Source organism: Rhinolophus sinicus, linkage group LG15, assembly GCF_036562045.2.
Source record: "Rhinolophus sinicus isolate RSC01 linkage group LG15, ASM3656204v1, whole genome shotgun sequence".
Lineage (NCBI taxonomy): Eukaryota > Metazoa > Chordata > Mammalia > Chiroptera > Rhinolophidae > Rhinolophus > Rhinolophus sinicus.
The window spans coordinates 47,099,133-47,116,260 of NC_133764.1; the positions used below are offsets into that span (position 1 = coordinate 47,099,133).

Genomic DNA, 17,128 nt, shown 5'->3' on the forward strand with positions numbered 1-17,128 from the left:
TATCATTAAAAAATTTTTTAGTGTACTAAAAATGTGGGGGAAATTAGAGAATACCAACAATGACAGAAAATGTGAAAAAGTATCTATAACTACCCTTTGTTAACATTTTGTATGTTTTATATATTGATTGTAGGAAAACTAGAAAATACAGATAAACATAATTATTACCCGAAGTTAACTTTTGCTGGTATCAGCATATATCCTTCCAGAACATTTCTGTATGTGTGCATCTTTTTTCTTTCAAATGTAATCTAGCTACTGTTTATTGATCTTTTATTGTACACAAGGCACTGTACTAAGCTCTTGAAAAGTGTCATTAATATCATTTCATTCTCAAAACTACTCTGTGAGATAAGTTCTCCTGTTACTCCGATTCTATAAAAGAGAAAACTGCAATCATGCCATGTGTATTGTTTTATAATATTTTTTACTTGATTGTGGCAAGCATTTACTGCTGCAGAGATACTTCTACATCTTTAAGATCTTAACTGGCATCCCATTGTATGGTTATCATGGTTCTTTTTGGTTGAACTTTTAGATTATTTTCAGTGTTATGCTATTATAAGCCGTTGTTTGCTATATTATCAACATCTTTTTGCATGTCTCCAGTGATTTTCTGAAAGTTAATTCCTAGGAGTAGAATTCTTGTGCTGGACTTTTAAAAGGTGTTTAATTACATAAATTATTTCTAGAAAGATCATACCAATTTACCTTACTGCATGTAGTGCAAAAGAGTACCTGTTTCCCTGAAGCCTTCTGAGCATCATAGGGCAGTTATTTATTCTGCACGTTTTTTGAACATCTGCAGCGTGCCAGGCACTGCACACCGCTGCTCATTGTCGTCCCTGCCTTCATGAAGCTAGCAGTCTCTTTAGTTCTAATTTTAACCTTTACCAGTTTAATAGGTAAATACTAGTACTGTGTTTTCTCCTGCATTTCTTTTATTGTAGTTGAATTTTGTTTTCATATTTGCTGGCTCTTTGATTACTTTTACACAGTATTGTTCATATCCTTTGCTTATTATCCTATTGATTTCTAAGTCATCTTTATATTTAATGCTTTATAGATTTAGGACACTACTTTTGTGTCTAGCATATGTTACATTTGTCACAGATGATTTTTCCTTCTGGTATATCATCTGTTTATTTACTTACTTTCCTAAGTAAATAATTTGTAATAAACAAGTCTGTCCATCTTTTCCTGCATTTTAGTTGTCATGCTTAGAAAGTCCTTCCCTTAGCTATTTTTTCACATAGTATATCTATGAGTTTTTTTTACACTTAAATGTTATAATTCAGCTAGAATTTGTTCGAGAGTAAGCTGTGAGGTAGGTATTTAACTTTATAGTTTTTCCCCAAATTACCAGTGATTCACACCTTGTCTTTAATAATCTACTCTTTCTGATGAAATATACTTTCATTATTTCTTAAATAGGTCTGGGTCTGCCTATGGACTTTCTGTTTTGTTCCATTTATCTAACTGTCCGTGTGCATCTGTTGTAGTTGGTCGTAGGAATGTTTCAGGATTTAAATGAGATAATGAAAGTAATATGCTTAGCACAATGCCTGAGCATAACAAGGGCCCAATAAATGTTTGCCTTGCTGTTGCTGATACATATAAAGCAACTAACACAGAAGCCTAGTGCGTAAGTACTCAGTAAATATTAGTGCAGGCCTTCTAGCAGAAGCTTCTGAGTAGGAGGGAGACCTGTACCCTTCACAGAACAGGAGAAAAAAGACTAAGAAGAATGGTGATGCGCATTGATACTGCTGTTGGGCACAAATATCTGATTACGTTGGACAGGCATCTCCTGGAATCTAGTTTGGCTTAAGGCATTTATCCTGAACTTGTGATGAACGGGACTCTTGGCGGTGAACTTCCATTTCCCTCTTCCTCCAGGCAAACACAGAGCAGCCCAAGCTGAGTCGAGATGAGCAGCGGGGTCGCGGCGCCCTCTTACAGGACATCTGCAAAGGGACCAAGCTGAAGAAGGTGACCGCCATTAATGATCGGAGTGCTCCCATCATTGAGAGTGAGTCTGAGCTTCCTTTCCAGTGACCCACCCGGATCCTAGGATTGATTTGGAGACTTGGTTGTCTTGTCATTTTTATTGTTGGGTCTTGAGTGGAAGAGTTTTGTCCTGGGATATTCTTTGGCTCTCTTCCTATCTGTTCATTTGAATACCTTAGGAACTTCTTTTTGACCTTTGGGGAGCATTCTCCGGTTGAGACTCCCATCTCTTGTGTCGCTAGTGCTTGTTAGGGCACATCCTCAGCTGTTCTCTGCGGAGACGATCACAGTTCTAAAAACCACTCAGCTGAAGCCAACTGTGATTTTATAATTGCTACAGGGTCCATTCTGAAAGGCCTCTGGGGAGTTTGCTCACACCTGGGTCCCTGAGCCATTAGCTCCCCCACCCGCCTTACCATCTGGGACTACGAGAGGAGAGCCCAGAAAACTCTGTTGAACATGTCTTTATCCTGGTTATCCCTCTGGCCTAAATAAGGGAAGATTGGCTCCTTGTTCCTTTTGTTTTTCTTTCATCACTGCAAAGAGTTTCATTGTCACATGAAGCTGTGGAGCAGAGAGTCCTAGCTTTTTTTTTTTTTTTTTGAAAGGCAAAAGCAAGATAGGTTTGTTTGCAAATTAGAGCCCAGGTAGACGAAGAGTTTCTCCTCAGAATTGACTTGATCACCAGCTTGGAGTATATGAAATGAAAGCCCTAATAGATGGTATGCTTTTCAGAACCCAAAGGAAGCAGTGGTGGTTATGGCTCTGGAGCAGGTGGCCTGCAGCCCAAGGGAGGTCTCTTCCAAGGAGGAGTGCCAAAGCTCCGACCTGTGGGAGCCAAGGACGTTTCAGGTATGTGATAAGTGCTTTCTTAGGTTTATTTCCCAAGTATGTTAGTTTCTGACTGCTCCCTCATGGTCCATCGGGGATTGAGGAGTGTGGCAGAGGCAGAAGGAGGAGTGGGAGTAGGGGAGGAGTTACAGAGTAGAATAAAGCAAAGGCATTAAATAAGAATGTATTCCGTTTATATCAGTAGTGTTTGTTAATGGGCCCTGAGCCGGATTCAAACCGAGTCCTGTGCAAATGCTTTCCTTGCTGCTGTGCAGGTGGCACTCATGAGGCTGGGTGAAGTAGAGATACTGACCGACAGTATATCTCGAGCTCTGTTGACCCAGTGCTGTCTGGTATATTTGTAGAGAACCTAGTTGGTAAGCCAGCCCTACACGTCCCCAGTTCTCGAGCTGCTGCCCCAAGGCCTCCAGTGTCTGCAGCCAGCGGGCGCCCTCAAGATGATACAGACAGCAGCCGGGCGTCCCTCCCAGAGTTACCCCGGATGCAGAGACCGTCATTACCGGACCTTTCTCGGCCTAACGCCACCAGCAGTACGGGCATGAAGCACAGCTCCTCCGCCCCTCCGCCGCCACCCCCGGGGCGTCGCGCCAACGCACCCCCTACACCTCTGCCTACGCACAGCAACAAAGTCCCGGCCTACAACAGAGAGAAACCCTTGCCGCCCACACCTGGACAGAGGCTTCATCCTGGTCGAGAGGGCCCTCCTGCTCCACCCCCCGTGAAACCACCTCCTTCCCCTGGGACTATCAGAACGGGACCAAGTAGCCAGTCCCTGGCTCCTCCGCCGCCGCCTTACCGCCAGCCGCCAGGGGTCCCCAATGGACCTTCCAGTCCCACTAATGAGTCAGCCCCCGAGCTGCCACAGAGACACAATTCTTTGCATAGGAAGACACCAGGGCCTGTCAGAGGCCTAGCACCTCCCCCACCCACCTCAGCCTCCCCTTCTTTACAAAGTAATAGGCCACCTCCCCCAGCTCGAGACCCTCCCAGTCGGGGAGCAGGTAAGTGCCTGGAAGCACCTTTTTTTCCTGTCATACTGAGAGTTGAGCTTATCTTTTCACTCTTCCCCAAAGCTCTCCAGTGATTGAAGAGAATAAGAATTCACTTACTCTTTCAACACGTTTATTGAATTACTTTTTATGTGTCAGACTCTATTATTAGGGAAACAGCAATAAATAGAAGAAATTCTGTTCTCTTTGACAGTCAAACAAATAAATTAGTAAAAAAAATATGTAACTACATAGTATGTATATACTTTAGAGAAATACAACGCGGAGAAGGGGGATAGGATATTCTGGGGTGGGGTGATATTTCCAATTACAGGGGTGTGGATGGGGGTGGGGTCAGGGATCAGGGAAGGCCTTACTGATAAAGTGACAATTTGGCAAAGACCTGAAAAAAGTGAGGGAATAAGCTAAACAGGCATGGAGAACAGTAAATGCAAAGGTCCTGAGATGGGGGGGTGGGCAGCAAGGAGGCCATTGGGGCAGGACTAGAGTGAGTGAGGGGAAAAGTGGCAGAGCATGGAGGTCAGAAAGCTAGATTTCCGTGGGAGAACGTTGTATGTAGGACTTTGTAAAGACTTTGCGTTTTACTTTGTTGGGAGCCCCTGGAGGGGTTGGAACAGAGAAGTAGCATTGATTTACCTTTTAAAAAGATCCCCAGCTCTTAACGTTGGGAACAGACTGCAGGAGGACAAAGATGGCAAAAGGAGACCACTTAGGAGGCTATTTCAATAAAGCGGGCAGGTGGGTAGGACCATGGCAGGTTTGGAGGAAGATAGGTATTTGGTGTTGGGCAAGTCAAGTTTGAGGTGCTTGTTAGATATTCAAGAGTAAATAATGAGTTGGTGATTGGCTCTCAAATTCTGAAATTCATGGAAGAGGTCTGGGCTAGAGAGAGAAATTTGAACAATACTGAAAACCATGTGCTGGGTGAGATCACCTAGGAAGGGACTGTAGTGAAGAGGTCTGAGGCCTGGGGCCCTCCTGCATTAGAGGTCAGAGAGATGAAGGGTGTCAGGTCAAGCAGAAGGAGCTGAGAAAGAGCCTCCAGTGAGGAAGGAAGGAGGGAAACAGAGTGATGGGAAAACTCCAAGACTGAGCGAGTGATCGTGTCCAGTGCTACCTCTGGGTCAGTTAAGTTGAAGCCTGAGAATGACATTGGTTTCAGCAACATGGGAGTCATTTTTTGGGACTGCCAAACAACATGGAACCCTTTTGAGTAGTTTTAGTGGCGTGGTGGAGGTGAAAGTCTAATTGGGATGGGTTCACAAATGCAGGAATAGGAGAGGAATTGGAGATAATGTAGAAATCCCTTAAGGAGTTTTCTGTAAATGCGTGTGGGGGGTGCAGATAAATGGAACGTGGGATTGAGGGTTAGATTTGTTTTCTTCCCAAGGTGGGAGAGATTTCAGCATCTGTTTGTATACGGATGGAATTGTCCAGTAGAGAGGGAGGAAACTGCCTGAGGAATGTCCTTGAGGAGGCCAGAAGGAATGGAATCTGATCCATAGGTAGATAAGAACACAGGTAGTTCTTCCATAGTAACAGGAGGGAAGGCAGAGCATATAGGCATCGGAGCAAGTGTGGTGGTAGGAGCATGTGGACAGTTTCTTTTCGTTTGCTTCTGGTTTGGCGAAATAGAAAGCAAGGACATCTGCTGAGTGAGGAGAGCGGAGGAGAGGGAGATTTGAGGAGAGAGAGAAAAGGGCTTGCAGTGGTCCTGTGGGAGCGTGGGGGAGTGAATGGAGTAGGGAAGTGGGCTTAGGATAACCAGGAACAGGAAAGGCCCACTCGCGATTAGGCTGGGCCTGATCCATTTAGAGTGAGGTTAATCAGCTTGGTGCATTTGCAGATACTGAGCTGGGCAGAGTTGTATTTAAGCGGGGTTAGCAGTGCTTAGGCACATGAGACTGTAAGGGAGAGTGGGGCGAGGGAGTTAATTTCAGGATGTGTGTTAAGGGTGTGATTGTAACAATGGCCTGTGTTCCTAAGCTGTGTAAGGAGGGGGTTAAGGAACCTTAGAAGAGGTAGATGAGGTAGTGTACTCTTTTTACAGATAGCGTAACTGAAAGTAGAGAGCGAGGGAGACCATGACAGCAGCTCTCCGGGGCGTTTTGAGACCCAGGAATTGGGGCTCCCACATCCTCTTGTATCATTGGACTTGGAGCCACATCCTCCTCAAATGGCTTTTGAGCTTTTATTTTGAACCGTCAGTCCATGCAGGTATAGAAGTTATATCATCAAGAAACTTGTATTGAAAGCCCGTTAACCTGTGCTGCTGCTTGTTAATTACATGGAGATTTGTACTCTAGGAGAGCTGGCAGCCCAAAGGCAGTCGTGCAGTGACCTAGTCCTTTCCTTACCTCGTATCTTCCTGCCTTTAGCCATAAGGATATCGTCCTAAGGTGGCCTTTGGTTCTACAAAGTTTAGGTTAAAAAAATTTTTTTTTAACTTAGGAATTTTTTTTTAAAGACCCTTTATCTGAGCAGAGCCTACATCTTCTTAACCCCACCCAGGAACAGAAGTGGAGAAAAATGCAATTTCTGTGTATTGAACTGAGTAGTTTTAAATGTCTGCAGACTTCTTGTGTCCTACTTCTCTGTTCTTTCTTTGTGGATTCTTTAGAAGAATATGAAGTTATAAGCCATTTTCTTCTCTTTATTAGCCATCACCAACCCTGCTTCTCGTGTCAGTAACCAGAGTGGAAGTTCTTAAGAGTGGTACACTGAAAAAAAAAAAATTGAGATATTTTAGAGATCTTTTGAGTATTGGCTTTTATTTATTGATTCTCTGAGTTTGTTCCCTCATCTGTTAAATGGTGTGTTCACAGTATTTTCAAAGGTCGTTGTAAATAAAAGTTATTTATGAAAGTGCTTTATAAACGATAGTATGCTGATGAATGTTAGAAGTTTTATGCAAAGGACTTTGAGATAGTTCACGGACTTACCTCTATTATTACCTTATATTTAACAATATTACGTGATAATGTACTTTTTTTTTTTAATTTTATTAAATTTATTGGGGTGACAATTGTTACTAGCGATAATATACTTTTGTTTCTATGTGAATTGTTTACATTTGAAGCAGTGTGGGGTCTTTTGCCTTCCCAGGGTGCTCAGGAACCAAAAAAATCTCACAATATTGGTCCATAGAGTTTGTTTCCTGAATTTTTCCTTTGCAGAGGAAAACACTATTTTTAAGGGATATTTTTTCTTTTTGAAAAATGGATTCCATTGTGCTGTGTGTGTCACAGTTGGGTTTATCTTAGATTACAAAAGGCAGTCTCCCACCCCAAGGTTTCTATTACAAATTGCTTCTTTCTTAGGGTCCTTGGGTTCTGGGTCTGTCACTTGAACAGTCTTAAAACTGGCTGTGACAGAGCCCTGAAACTTGCTGGAGATGGCAGGCCCGGTTGGGATGCCCCTCCCTGAGGGAGGGAGGGAGTTGAAGAAGCCAAGTGAGTTGCTCTTGGTCCTGTTGTGTTTTGCCAGTTCAGGCTGGCTCTCCTTACTGCCATCTGCTCAGTGTCTAGCTAGTGTCTGGCTAACCCTGTCTACCTTCCTTTCCCGGGCCCTGCCCTAGGAGTCGATACAGATTCTTGGGGCCCTGAGAAATCTGGGCTTTAGGGAAATATTTTGAGGATAACCTGAAAGAGCTTCAGTTTGGGCAGAGTTGGAATGAAAGCAAGGTTCAGAGACCTGCTGGGAGATATTAAGGAGATTTCCCTTTAAGTATTGCCTCTAATGGCCCCTGTCCATACTTCGACCTTGAAAAGACTGAGGGAGAGTTGACATTCTGAGTGTACCTTATGGGAAGTGAAAACTAACATTTACTGGGCCTGCAGTACCGGACCCCTTGCTGCAGCATCCCATTACGGTTTCATGCTTAACTACGGTCAGTGTACAGAAATTCTGACAGTAATTCTGGAGCGACAATAAGATATGCTCATATTACTAAAATAGTGTTTTCTGTTAAGCTGATTAGTCTCCATGTACTATTTAGATAGCAGCTATTTATTGGACATGGCATAGGTACCAAGACACACTTCCATCTCACTGGGTTATAAATTTGTTGGGGAGATAAGATACATAATACTTGCAGCAGTTACGAAAAGCAGTGTAGGGGTAAGAGAAAGAGCAAACGTGTGCTGGGTCTATTAGATCTGTGACCTTAGACAAATAACCTGTGTCCCAGCTTCCGTATTTGTGAAAAGGGGATAATACCACATACTTCGCAGGGGTGGCTGCAAGAATTTTTAAAGATTTACTGAATAAAATGCACCCAGGACAGTGCCTGGAACAGAGTGGATACCAAACAATTGTAGCTGCTATTGTGAGTTAATGCAAAGCATAGAAGTAACTAACTTAAACACATTAGAATGTATTCCAGTGGGGGTGCCATTTCTTCACACATGCTCTTGATGTTACCTTCTACTTGGTGGCAAATTTTTGTCCTTAAGGATGTATTTGATTTTTGAAAATGGCCAAAAAGTGAGTCAGACATAGGTACGAATATTTTTGTTACTGTTGGTGTGACCTCAGAAATGAGATGTGACCATCATATAATATTTATGGATCTGTCTGATAAACGGGGTTTGGAGGTAATTCTGAAAGAGGTGTTCCCAGTTTCTTAGAGCAATGAGAATATCAGTGGCGATATGTAACTTCCACAGATGAATTTACTATATGTGTATGTATCTTGAAAATCACTCGCTTTAGTCTGTACTAGTAAGTGCTAGAGTAAGTGACGTGGCCTATAAATGCTCTGAGTGAGCCCAGAAGGAGGGGAGCAGAATAGAGTGGATTGCTTCCGGAAAGCCTTGAGAAGATGGAACCTGCATTAAACCTTAAAGGATAGATAGATTTGGTAGTAGAGGAAGAGCGATGGCATTTCCGAAGATTGTGGGAGGAGTCACAGGAGCGGAGCATACGTAATTTGGTTTATTTAGCAAAGGCTGATTGAGTACCTGTCATGTGCGGTACATTTGGCCGAGCTTGGGAACTCAGATGAATGGTCACTGCTCTGACTTATACACAGTATACTGGGGAAGAGGCCCATATAATGAATAATCAGAGTACAGTAGAGTGGTAGAGAGGCACAGAGGGGACGGTGGGGTGCAGAAGAGGGGTACCTAACCCAGCCTAGGAACCAAGAAAGGAAGGAGGAGAAGGTGAGATCAGACTGACTGACGTGGTAAGAAAGGAAGATAATTGGGAAACCCAATCGGGGTGGAAGCTAAGGATTCGAAACTATGGTGTAGGAAATGCAAAGCCTTTGCAAAAGTTTGAGCAAGTATTTTGGAGATCTTAGTTGGTGGTCTGCAGAATGGATTGGCAGAGTTAGGGATTAGAAGCAAGGAGAACATTTGGGAAGCTTTTTGCAATAGAACAGGCTAAAAATGAGAAAGCCCTGAATTAGAATTGTGGAGGAAGACACGGGAAGGCAGGGGAAAAAATCATCAAGAAGAGGTGGAGTTCCTGCCTGACTTGTCATGAGAAATGAAAAAGGGTCATACATGTAGTCTGAACTTGGGTATCTGGAAGAATGGCAATGCTGTTAAAGAAACAGGGATGAGAGGAGGGTGAATATGGTATTTAACACGGTGCCCACAGCCTCTGAGCCTCTGCATCCAAACCTAACTGCTTCGGATTTTAATTCCAGCTCCTCCGCCCCCACCACCCATGATCCGAAATGGTGCCAGGGATGCTCCCCCTCCCCCCCCACCCTACCGACATGGATCGGAACCTCTGAGCCGAGGAAAGCCCCCACCTCCGCCCTCAAGGACGCCAGCCGGGCCACCCCCTCCTCCTCCACCGCCCCTGAGGAATGGCCACAGGGACTCGATTACCACTGTCCGATCTTTCTTGGGTGAGTAGCTGGCTGTCACAGCTTCCTCGTTCCTGTGGTGACTTACTAATTCCGTGGCCCTTGAGGAGTGGGAATGGACTTGACATTCTTTGTTCACAGCAGGTCCTCTCCCCGACTTTACCTCAGACTTCTAGGCCCTGTCCATTGACATCCCTTTCCTGATGCAAATTCGAGGCATGGTTGCTTTGGGATAGATTGAAGTGAAATCCACAGGTGTCATGCTTCTTCTAAAACCATTCTCTTGCTCCCCAAGGATCGTTATTTGTGGTTACCTTTTAATTAAGTCAGAGACTTTATCCTCTTCAGGACCATTCAGACAAGAACTCTATGTACCGTGTTTCCTCGAAAATAAGACCTGCCCCGAAAATAAGTCCCAGTTAAGATCGTCAGCCAGACAGACGCATTTAGTATGTTGTGACGATGTTCCAGAAGAAGATGACCTGACTGTATTTGAATAAATGTAGATTGTTGTACATGAAAAAATAAGACATCACCTGAAAATACACCCTAATGTGTCTTTTGGAGCAAAAAGTAATATAAGACCCAGTCTTATTTTCGGGGAAACACGGTTTCTTCCTAGGAAGGAGAGCTCCATTCTAGTCCTTTAAAAACACTACACTGTGGAAGCTAAGTTTCCCGTTAAAGGGGAATACTTTGAAGAGGCATTGTAAATGCCATTTTTATAAGTTAATCATGATTGTCTTGGAAAAAAGAAGAGTTTGTTCTTTGAAGACTAAAATAAAGGTGTGTTTGGTTAAAAAACAAACAAAACACTAACTACACTATGTATATAACATTTGTCTAGTAATCCAAAGCCACTAACTAGCTGTGTTATTTTGAGGAAGTCACTTTATTTCCCTGACCTCACTTCCCTTGTCTGTGAAATGAGGAGGTTGACTAGATCAGGAGTGTGTCAGATTAACTTTTCCAAGGTTATCAGTGAATCTTAGGCCCCACCTAAGAGATTCTAATTCATTAGGTCGGGGATGGAGTTCCAAGCAATGGTTGTCCAGAGGGTATCATTAGACCCTGTGTTAAGGACTCCTGGAAAGGTCTGTACAATTCCTTTCAGCTCTAACACTCTGGATTCTTTTTTTCTTTTTAATAAATTTTATTGGGGAATACTGGGGGACAGTGTGTTTCTCCAGGGCCCATCAGCTCCAAGTCGTTGTCCTTCAGTCTAGTTGTGGAGGGCGCAGCTCAGCTCCAAGCCCAGTCGCCATGTTCAATCTTTAGTTGCAGGGGCACAGCCCACCATCCCATGTGGGAATTGAACCGGCAACCTTGTTGAGAGCTTGCACTCTAACCAACGGAGCCATCAGCCGTCCCTCCGGAAGCTCAGTGGCAGCTCATTGTCTTCAATCTAGTTGTGGAGGGTGCAGGTCACTGGTCCATGTGGGAATTGAACCCGCAGCCCTGTTGTTCAGAGCTCGCGCTCTAACCACCTGAGGCATCCGGCCACCCCCTGAATTCTTTAATGGTTGATTCTTCTCTGACTTGCCCTAGTCTCTTCCTATTAGGTGGACCAGGGTTTTTGCTTTGAAGATAAGTGAACGTGATCAAGCTACACCTGTGAAAAATTTGAACCTTCTTGTAGCGGGGCCATGGAAAGTGGGAGTGGGGGGCCACGAGATGGCTATCCCAACTGTGTTCCAGAGCTAAGTGAGGATAACCTGGGCCAAAAGGGAATTATCTGGTCAGATCTGTTACTAGTTGGTGAGAGAATCCACAAATATTCCCATTTTAAGTTAATTTCTACCAATTTGTGGATTCAGTTCCGTTGGTTTCCCATGGTGATAGTCTCTAAGATGATTATGTTAAAGAATTATATTTCTTTCTCCTCCCATGCAGGCAGCTGGGCTCCTTTCCTGTTATATGCCTGATTTTTCATGGAAAGATTTTTGAAAAACCAGTTCAAAGACTAATTCCTTCATGTAAAGTAGCCTTTGAGCACCTCCTGTGTGCATCTGAGGTTCACAGAATGGTGCTATTGCTGTCCTCAGGAGCTGGGGTTTAGTGGGCAAGGCAGGTCCTCCTGTACATCAGAGTGCACGGAGGCTAGGAAGGGGAAGTTCAAGTGGTGCAGAGGGGTGGGAGCGTGAGGAAGGGGGGCGCGAATTAATATCCTGTTCCTTTTGTAGATGATTTTGAGTCGAAGTATTCTTTCCATCCAGTAGAAGATTTTCCTGCTCCAGAAGAATATAAACACTTTCAGAGAGTATATCCCAGCAAAACAAACCGAGGTGAGAAGAGTAGTCATGAAAGTTTTTCCATAATTGCATAGAAAGTAGAATTGGTGTCTTTTCTTCAGCTCAGATTTGCTTCTCCTCATCTGCATTTTCTTTAAAAAACCTAGTCTCCTAAAATTAAAGGTTAGTTTAAAGAGCCTGTCTCTTATTTCAGGGTTGTTTGGGTTATTCAAGGTCTGGTGGGTGAGCTTGTGTATGTGGTTTTTATTGGTATTTTTTTCAGCTGCCCGTGGAGCCCCGCCTCTGCCACCCATTCTCAGGTGAAGTCTGGCTTGGTCCTGTTCCTCAGGAAAAGGATGGACCCACTCCTCTTCTCAGATGGTCCCTTCTATTCCCCTGCAAACCTGCATGAGAGCTCCTAACGTGTTTCTCCAGTGCAAGCAACCTCTAGACTCCAAGCGTCCTCCCAGCTCACCTCCATCTATGCATCTCGTTGCTGGACTTGGTGATTGGACTCTTTATATTGACAATAGGGTCTCAAACCCTGCATCCATCCCTCCTCTAGCAAGCCCTGCTAGCCAGATGAGGAAAAAGCTTCCATGTCTCCTGCTTTCCTCTTGGGGAAAGGTGCCTTGTTGTGATTGTTGGGGCAGGGTGGAGAAAGGAACTCCTACCTCCTCCTGCCCACTTTGGGGGAAGCTTGGCAGTATATTACATTTCATCATTTAGGAGGCTGACATGGCCAGGACTTGGGGGAGGGGGAATTTTTAGTGAAACAATCTAGGAGTTTGCAGAGAAGTGATCTGTTGTAAAGGTCAGGTTTGAAGAAAGGACAAGGAAATGGGTCTGCTTTATTTTTAGGGGTATTTTGGTTTTGTTCTTACCCCACCCCCTACACTCACCCCAAGGATAAGTTGGATATAACACTAAATACTAATCAGTTGAACTAAACATCTAATACAAAGAGAGGGTGAAATAAACTGGGGAGCCTTTTGGAGCTAGTCAGTTCGAACTCTCTGCAGCGAAGGGACCAGGAGCCATTTGAATCCTCTGGGACTCCCTGCCCTATTTCCTCAGGGTGCTGAGGCTGAGGGATGTTTTCCCTCCCCCCACCACCCAGCCCTCAAAAGAAAAGTCACTTTCATTCATTCATTCCGGATTCACAAACCCCACAAACTTCCAGATGGAGTTCAGAAGATAGGGCCTGGGCCTTGGCCTTACCCTTGACCTTGAGTTCACCTTAGTCTTTTCTGATTGGCCCTGAAGGTCACCAGCCCTTTCAGTCCTATCCAGACACTTCAGCCCCAGGGGTGCTCCACGATGATAAAGAAGGGAGGGGTGAAGCACCTTGTAGAAAGGACTAACTCTGGGCTCCAAAGGACTGACTAAGGCCTAATCCTTGCAGAGTTCACAACCCATCTGACTGAACAGACTCTTTCTGTTTTGTCCACCACCCACCACCCTTGCCTTCCCAAGACTTGCAGGGGTTAGCACAGCAGAATAGAGAAGGGAGAGGAAGCTTATGGGGGTCGTCCAGGATTTCTCTGTGCCAGGAAGTGCAAAGACAGGTGAGGTGTTCCTCTGCCCACTGATCTTCCCTGGCAGCCAGCAATGTGTTGTTTCTTCGTCTTCCAGGTCCTAGTTAAAGAACACAGAGAAAATGGAGGTGCCCGATCTAGGCAGGAACTGAGCTTGGATGATGGGACAGGGACTTCCCCTTCTCCGACAGTGTGATGGGGGCTCCTGGGCTCCACACACACAGATGGTTTGGTTTGCTACAGCTCTTGCCAAGTGCAGAGGCTACTCAAAGCTTGGAGTCAGTGGAGGGAGGCCATGGCGATTCCTTGAAATGGTTGAGGAAAGTCAGTTGAAAAATTTCACCAGCTACATCACAGGCTTCAACCACCTTAGGGATCTTTCTGATCAGTTGGATCACAGACTAAGGGTCTGTGCCTGGTGCCAGGTGTAACCTGAGTCTTCCAAATGCTAGATGGGACAGGGCTCCACGTGGGGTATTTGTATGGGATCGGCTATCCTTTGTCATCCCCTGGACCACATTGACTCTTGGGACAAACCAACATTAGGTCTGTCACCAGACTTCTCCTAATCATTATTTATCATTTTTATTTTCACATCTCTTAGCAGTTATCTCCCAGCGATACCCCTAGCATCCTGCCCTGAATAGAGCTGAGAAAAGGGATGCTAGTGGAGCGAAAGGGAGAGAGTACGAGACTGGATACGGCAGCAGTTCCAGGGTAGATGCTGACCAGTTACTGATCTTGGACTGTGAAGTCTTCCCATTTATTTTTGAAATGGGAGTTGATGCCTTTTGTACAATGTTATCAAAGTGTATTTTTCCCCCTTTACTCAATTATGGAGCATCAAAATACGTATCACAAGTAAAAGCCAAACCCCAGCTTTTCATTGGGGCTGATATCTTCCTCCCCTGTGACCTACTGTCCCTCATATTCCCCAGCATTTGAACTGTGTCACATGGGAATTGTATTTTCAGTTTCTCGGCCTCATGAAAAAAGGCCTGGGCCTAGATCTAGTCAGATGGATTTTCTTCTTCAGAGCATGTTAGTGACACAGTACTTATTTAAATGTCTTTGCCTTATACATTATTTGGTCCCTCTGTTAATAACAGATTTATTATCATGTATATTTACTATTGAAGAATGGGAATGTGATCCTCATAGTTATTGATCTATTTTGTATGTTGTAAAAAGCTTGTAATATAGGTTTAAGGTGGGCTGGCTGCAGGAGCACTAAAACTTCTCACCTTTTAAACTGCTCTTTTTATCTGCTTGTGGGAATGTCGTCTCTTCAGTGACAGATTGGGTGGTCTCATGTTGAGGCTGTTGCCCAGTCCCGTTGACCCCTTATCCCCCCTCAGAAGGAAGAGACATTGCCCAACTAAGCATCAGGAAGCTGTGTTAAAAGCCCTTGTGTGGGTTTGGTTTTATGATGTTTTTCTCTAGTGGGAAAAACTTAATACTATAGTTGTTTCTTACCGCCCTTTCTGGGAAGCAGGGCAGTGGCCTCCAGGTTTGTAAATGAGCTAGATGCCCCTCTTCCCCCCTCTTCTCTGGTCACCCAACCTGGGTAAGAGCACTTTGATATTCCAGGTGTGCTTTCTCTGTGTGGGGATTCCCTCCAGCAGCAGAGCCCCATCATCTTCACAGCCTGTGCCCCAGTGTGAGAGTGCTTAGGGCTGCCCCACCCAATGGATGTGAAACTTCTGTCTCCAGAAATTCATCCCAGCCCTCCCAACTGGCAAAGGCAAGGAGACTAGCCACTGGCCATTGCACTGGGGGCATCCCCTCATGCCACGGCTTCCCAACTTGAAACCCAGATTTACCTTCAGGGAGAGGTAAGAAAAAACTGTAAATAGACTTGCTACAGAGCAACTCAGGGTTGGGGTGTGTTTTAATTCTCCTGATCACTTGAAATAATCTGTAGGCTGAATGCTTGTGGGAGGTGGGGGACAAGTGTGACTCCAGGGTCTTCTGTGAAGCTTTGGGGGTGGAGTATAGGGCTTCTGAGGCCCTTTGATGGCACTACACTGAGCTGTCTGTCCTTCTGGAAACCCAGCCTACAATCAACTGCAAATCAAATTCTTCACATTCCAGTTGTAGTCTTTTTTTCCCTATTAAATCTCAGTCCCTGCCTGTGTAGTCAGGGTGGCTTGCTGTAAACCATCCTAATTTAGGGAATGGAAGGCATTACAGCTCTGCCTTCAAGACTCATCTCTTAAAAACACAATGAAAGAAAACTACAACCACCTTCAAAACACATACAAAAAAAAAGGATAACTGTTTAACTGAAGGAAGGGTTTGGTTCCATTCAACTCCACGTTCATTGTGCCTTTACTTGTGTTAGATTTCCGTGCTTTCTTCCCCTCTCCCTCTTTGAAGCAATTAAAATCTTGATAACTGCTGTTTCCTTCTTTCTACTCTTGTTTCTAACATCTTAGTGGGTTCCTTAATTGTCCTAAATCTCATTCCACTAGTGGCAGAGGGGCCAAGCCTACTTTTCTCATGCCTAACCTTATTTCCCATGACGACCAGCATGGAACTCATAGTCAACACTGAATAAAAGACTAGAACGACATGTTTGAAGAGTGTGAGTGTGTATGTGTGTGTCCATCTTTGTCTGCATGTGGATCAGTTTCTTTTAAAAATAATTTATTGTATGATTTATTTTGGAGTTATATTCTGATTCCAGTGCTCCCTCCCAATTAGCGTTGATTCCCCACCACCTCCACTAAAATGTATAATCTGGTCTCAGGTTGGATTCTTTGGTACATTTGTTTCTTCTGGATGCCATGCAGTTTAATTAAACCTTGCTTAAAAACAAAAACAAAATACTGGAAACTGTGTACTCTTGTCTGGAATGCCACCTCATTTGGTGGCATAGAGAGGGGAGAAAATCTGTTGCCTCATATTCCAGGTCGTGTAGTGGTTTGACTCCAGAAGTATCTGCAGCTTCCTGAGGGTTTTCTCTCCACCCCTCTGCTGTGTTTTGAAAATCACAGTTCTAGTTAGCCATGCTGACCGGGTGATTCTAATAGCGTTGGTCATTATTTATATTTGCCACCTAACTTCCCTTTGCTTATGATTTCAGGGAACCCAGGACACCCTCTGGCCTTGTGTCCTTTGTTTATAGCCCTATGATTCTTTCTGCCTGTGTTGTATGGCAGATTCTCACTACAGCATGGAAGAAAAGGTGGGGACAGAGCATGCAGACCTTGTGTGTCTATTTTTATGTGGGTATTGGCTGTTTTTCTTCACTGCTCTGTAAGTTGAAATCTTAGCTGGCTTTCTTGAACTTTGACTTTCGGTGTAAAAGTTAAACCAGACATTCTCTGCTTACTAGGGTCAGCCAACATAATCACCACGAAGACTCAATGAGCTTAACTTACACTTTCATCACTAGCAAAGGTCTTGAAATTATTTCCCATACTGCTCCATAATGAGTATGTGTATGAATCACTTGCACATAATTTAGATAAAACAACCTGAGGGGGAGGGTGGGAAGGAGGAGGGAAAAGCCTCCTTTCATTTTCATCCATACTTGCCAAATTGGCTGAATTCCTGATTATTTGGCCCATCGTTGTTATTAATATGATTAATAAACTACCTATTTATTGATTTAATTGTTCCTCCTGTGACTTTAAATAGCCCTCAAATGGAGCTTGCCTA

The 17,128-nt window shown here is 44.2% G+C and overlaps 1 protein-coding gene across 6 annotated transcripts in view; it reads left to right on the forward strand.

Moving 5' to 3' along the window:
- WIPF2 (WAS/WASL interacting protein family member 2) overlaps positions 1-17,077 on the forward strand; it is a 38,953-nt gene extending 21,876 nt beyond the window's left edge. For 5 of the 6 annotated variants that reach the window (XM_019747704.2, XM_074320670.1, XM_019747703.2 and 2 more), the window contains 6 exons: positions 1,900-2,032; positions 2,746-2,862; positions 3,207-3,863; positions 9,529-9,735; positions 11,877-11,978; positions 12,208-16,037. In XM_019747704.2, the coding sequence (XP_019603263.2) occupies positions 1,900-2,032; positions 2,746-2,862; positions 3,207-3,863; positions 9,529-9,735; positions 11,877-11,978; positions 12,208-12,248 (1,257 nt within the window). In that variant the 3' untranslated portion in view covers positions 12,249-16,037. Of the gene's footprint in view, positions 1-1,899; positions 2,033-2,745; positions 2,863-3,206; positions 3,864-9,528; positions 9,736-11,876; positions 11,979-12,207 lie in introns of all 6 variants that reach the window. The other variant, XM_019747702.2, reaches the window with a different exon arrangement.
- The last annotated feature ends 51 nt before the right edge of the window (positions 17,078-17,128 follow it).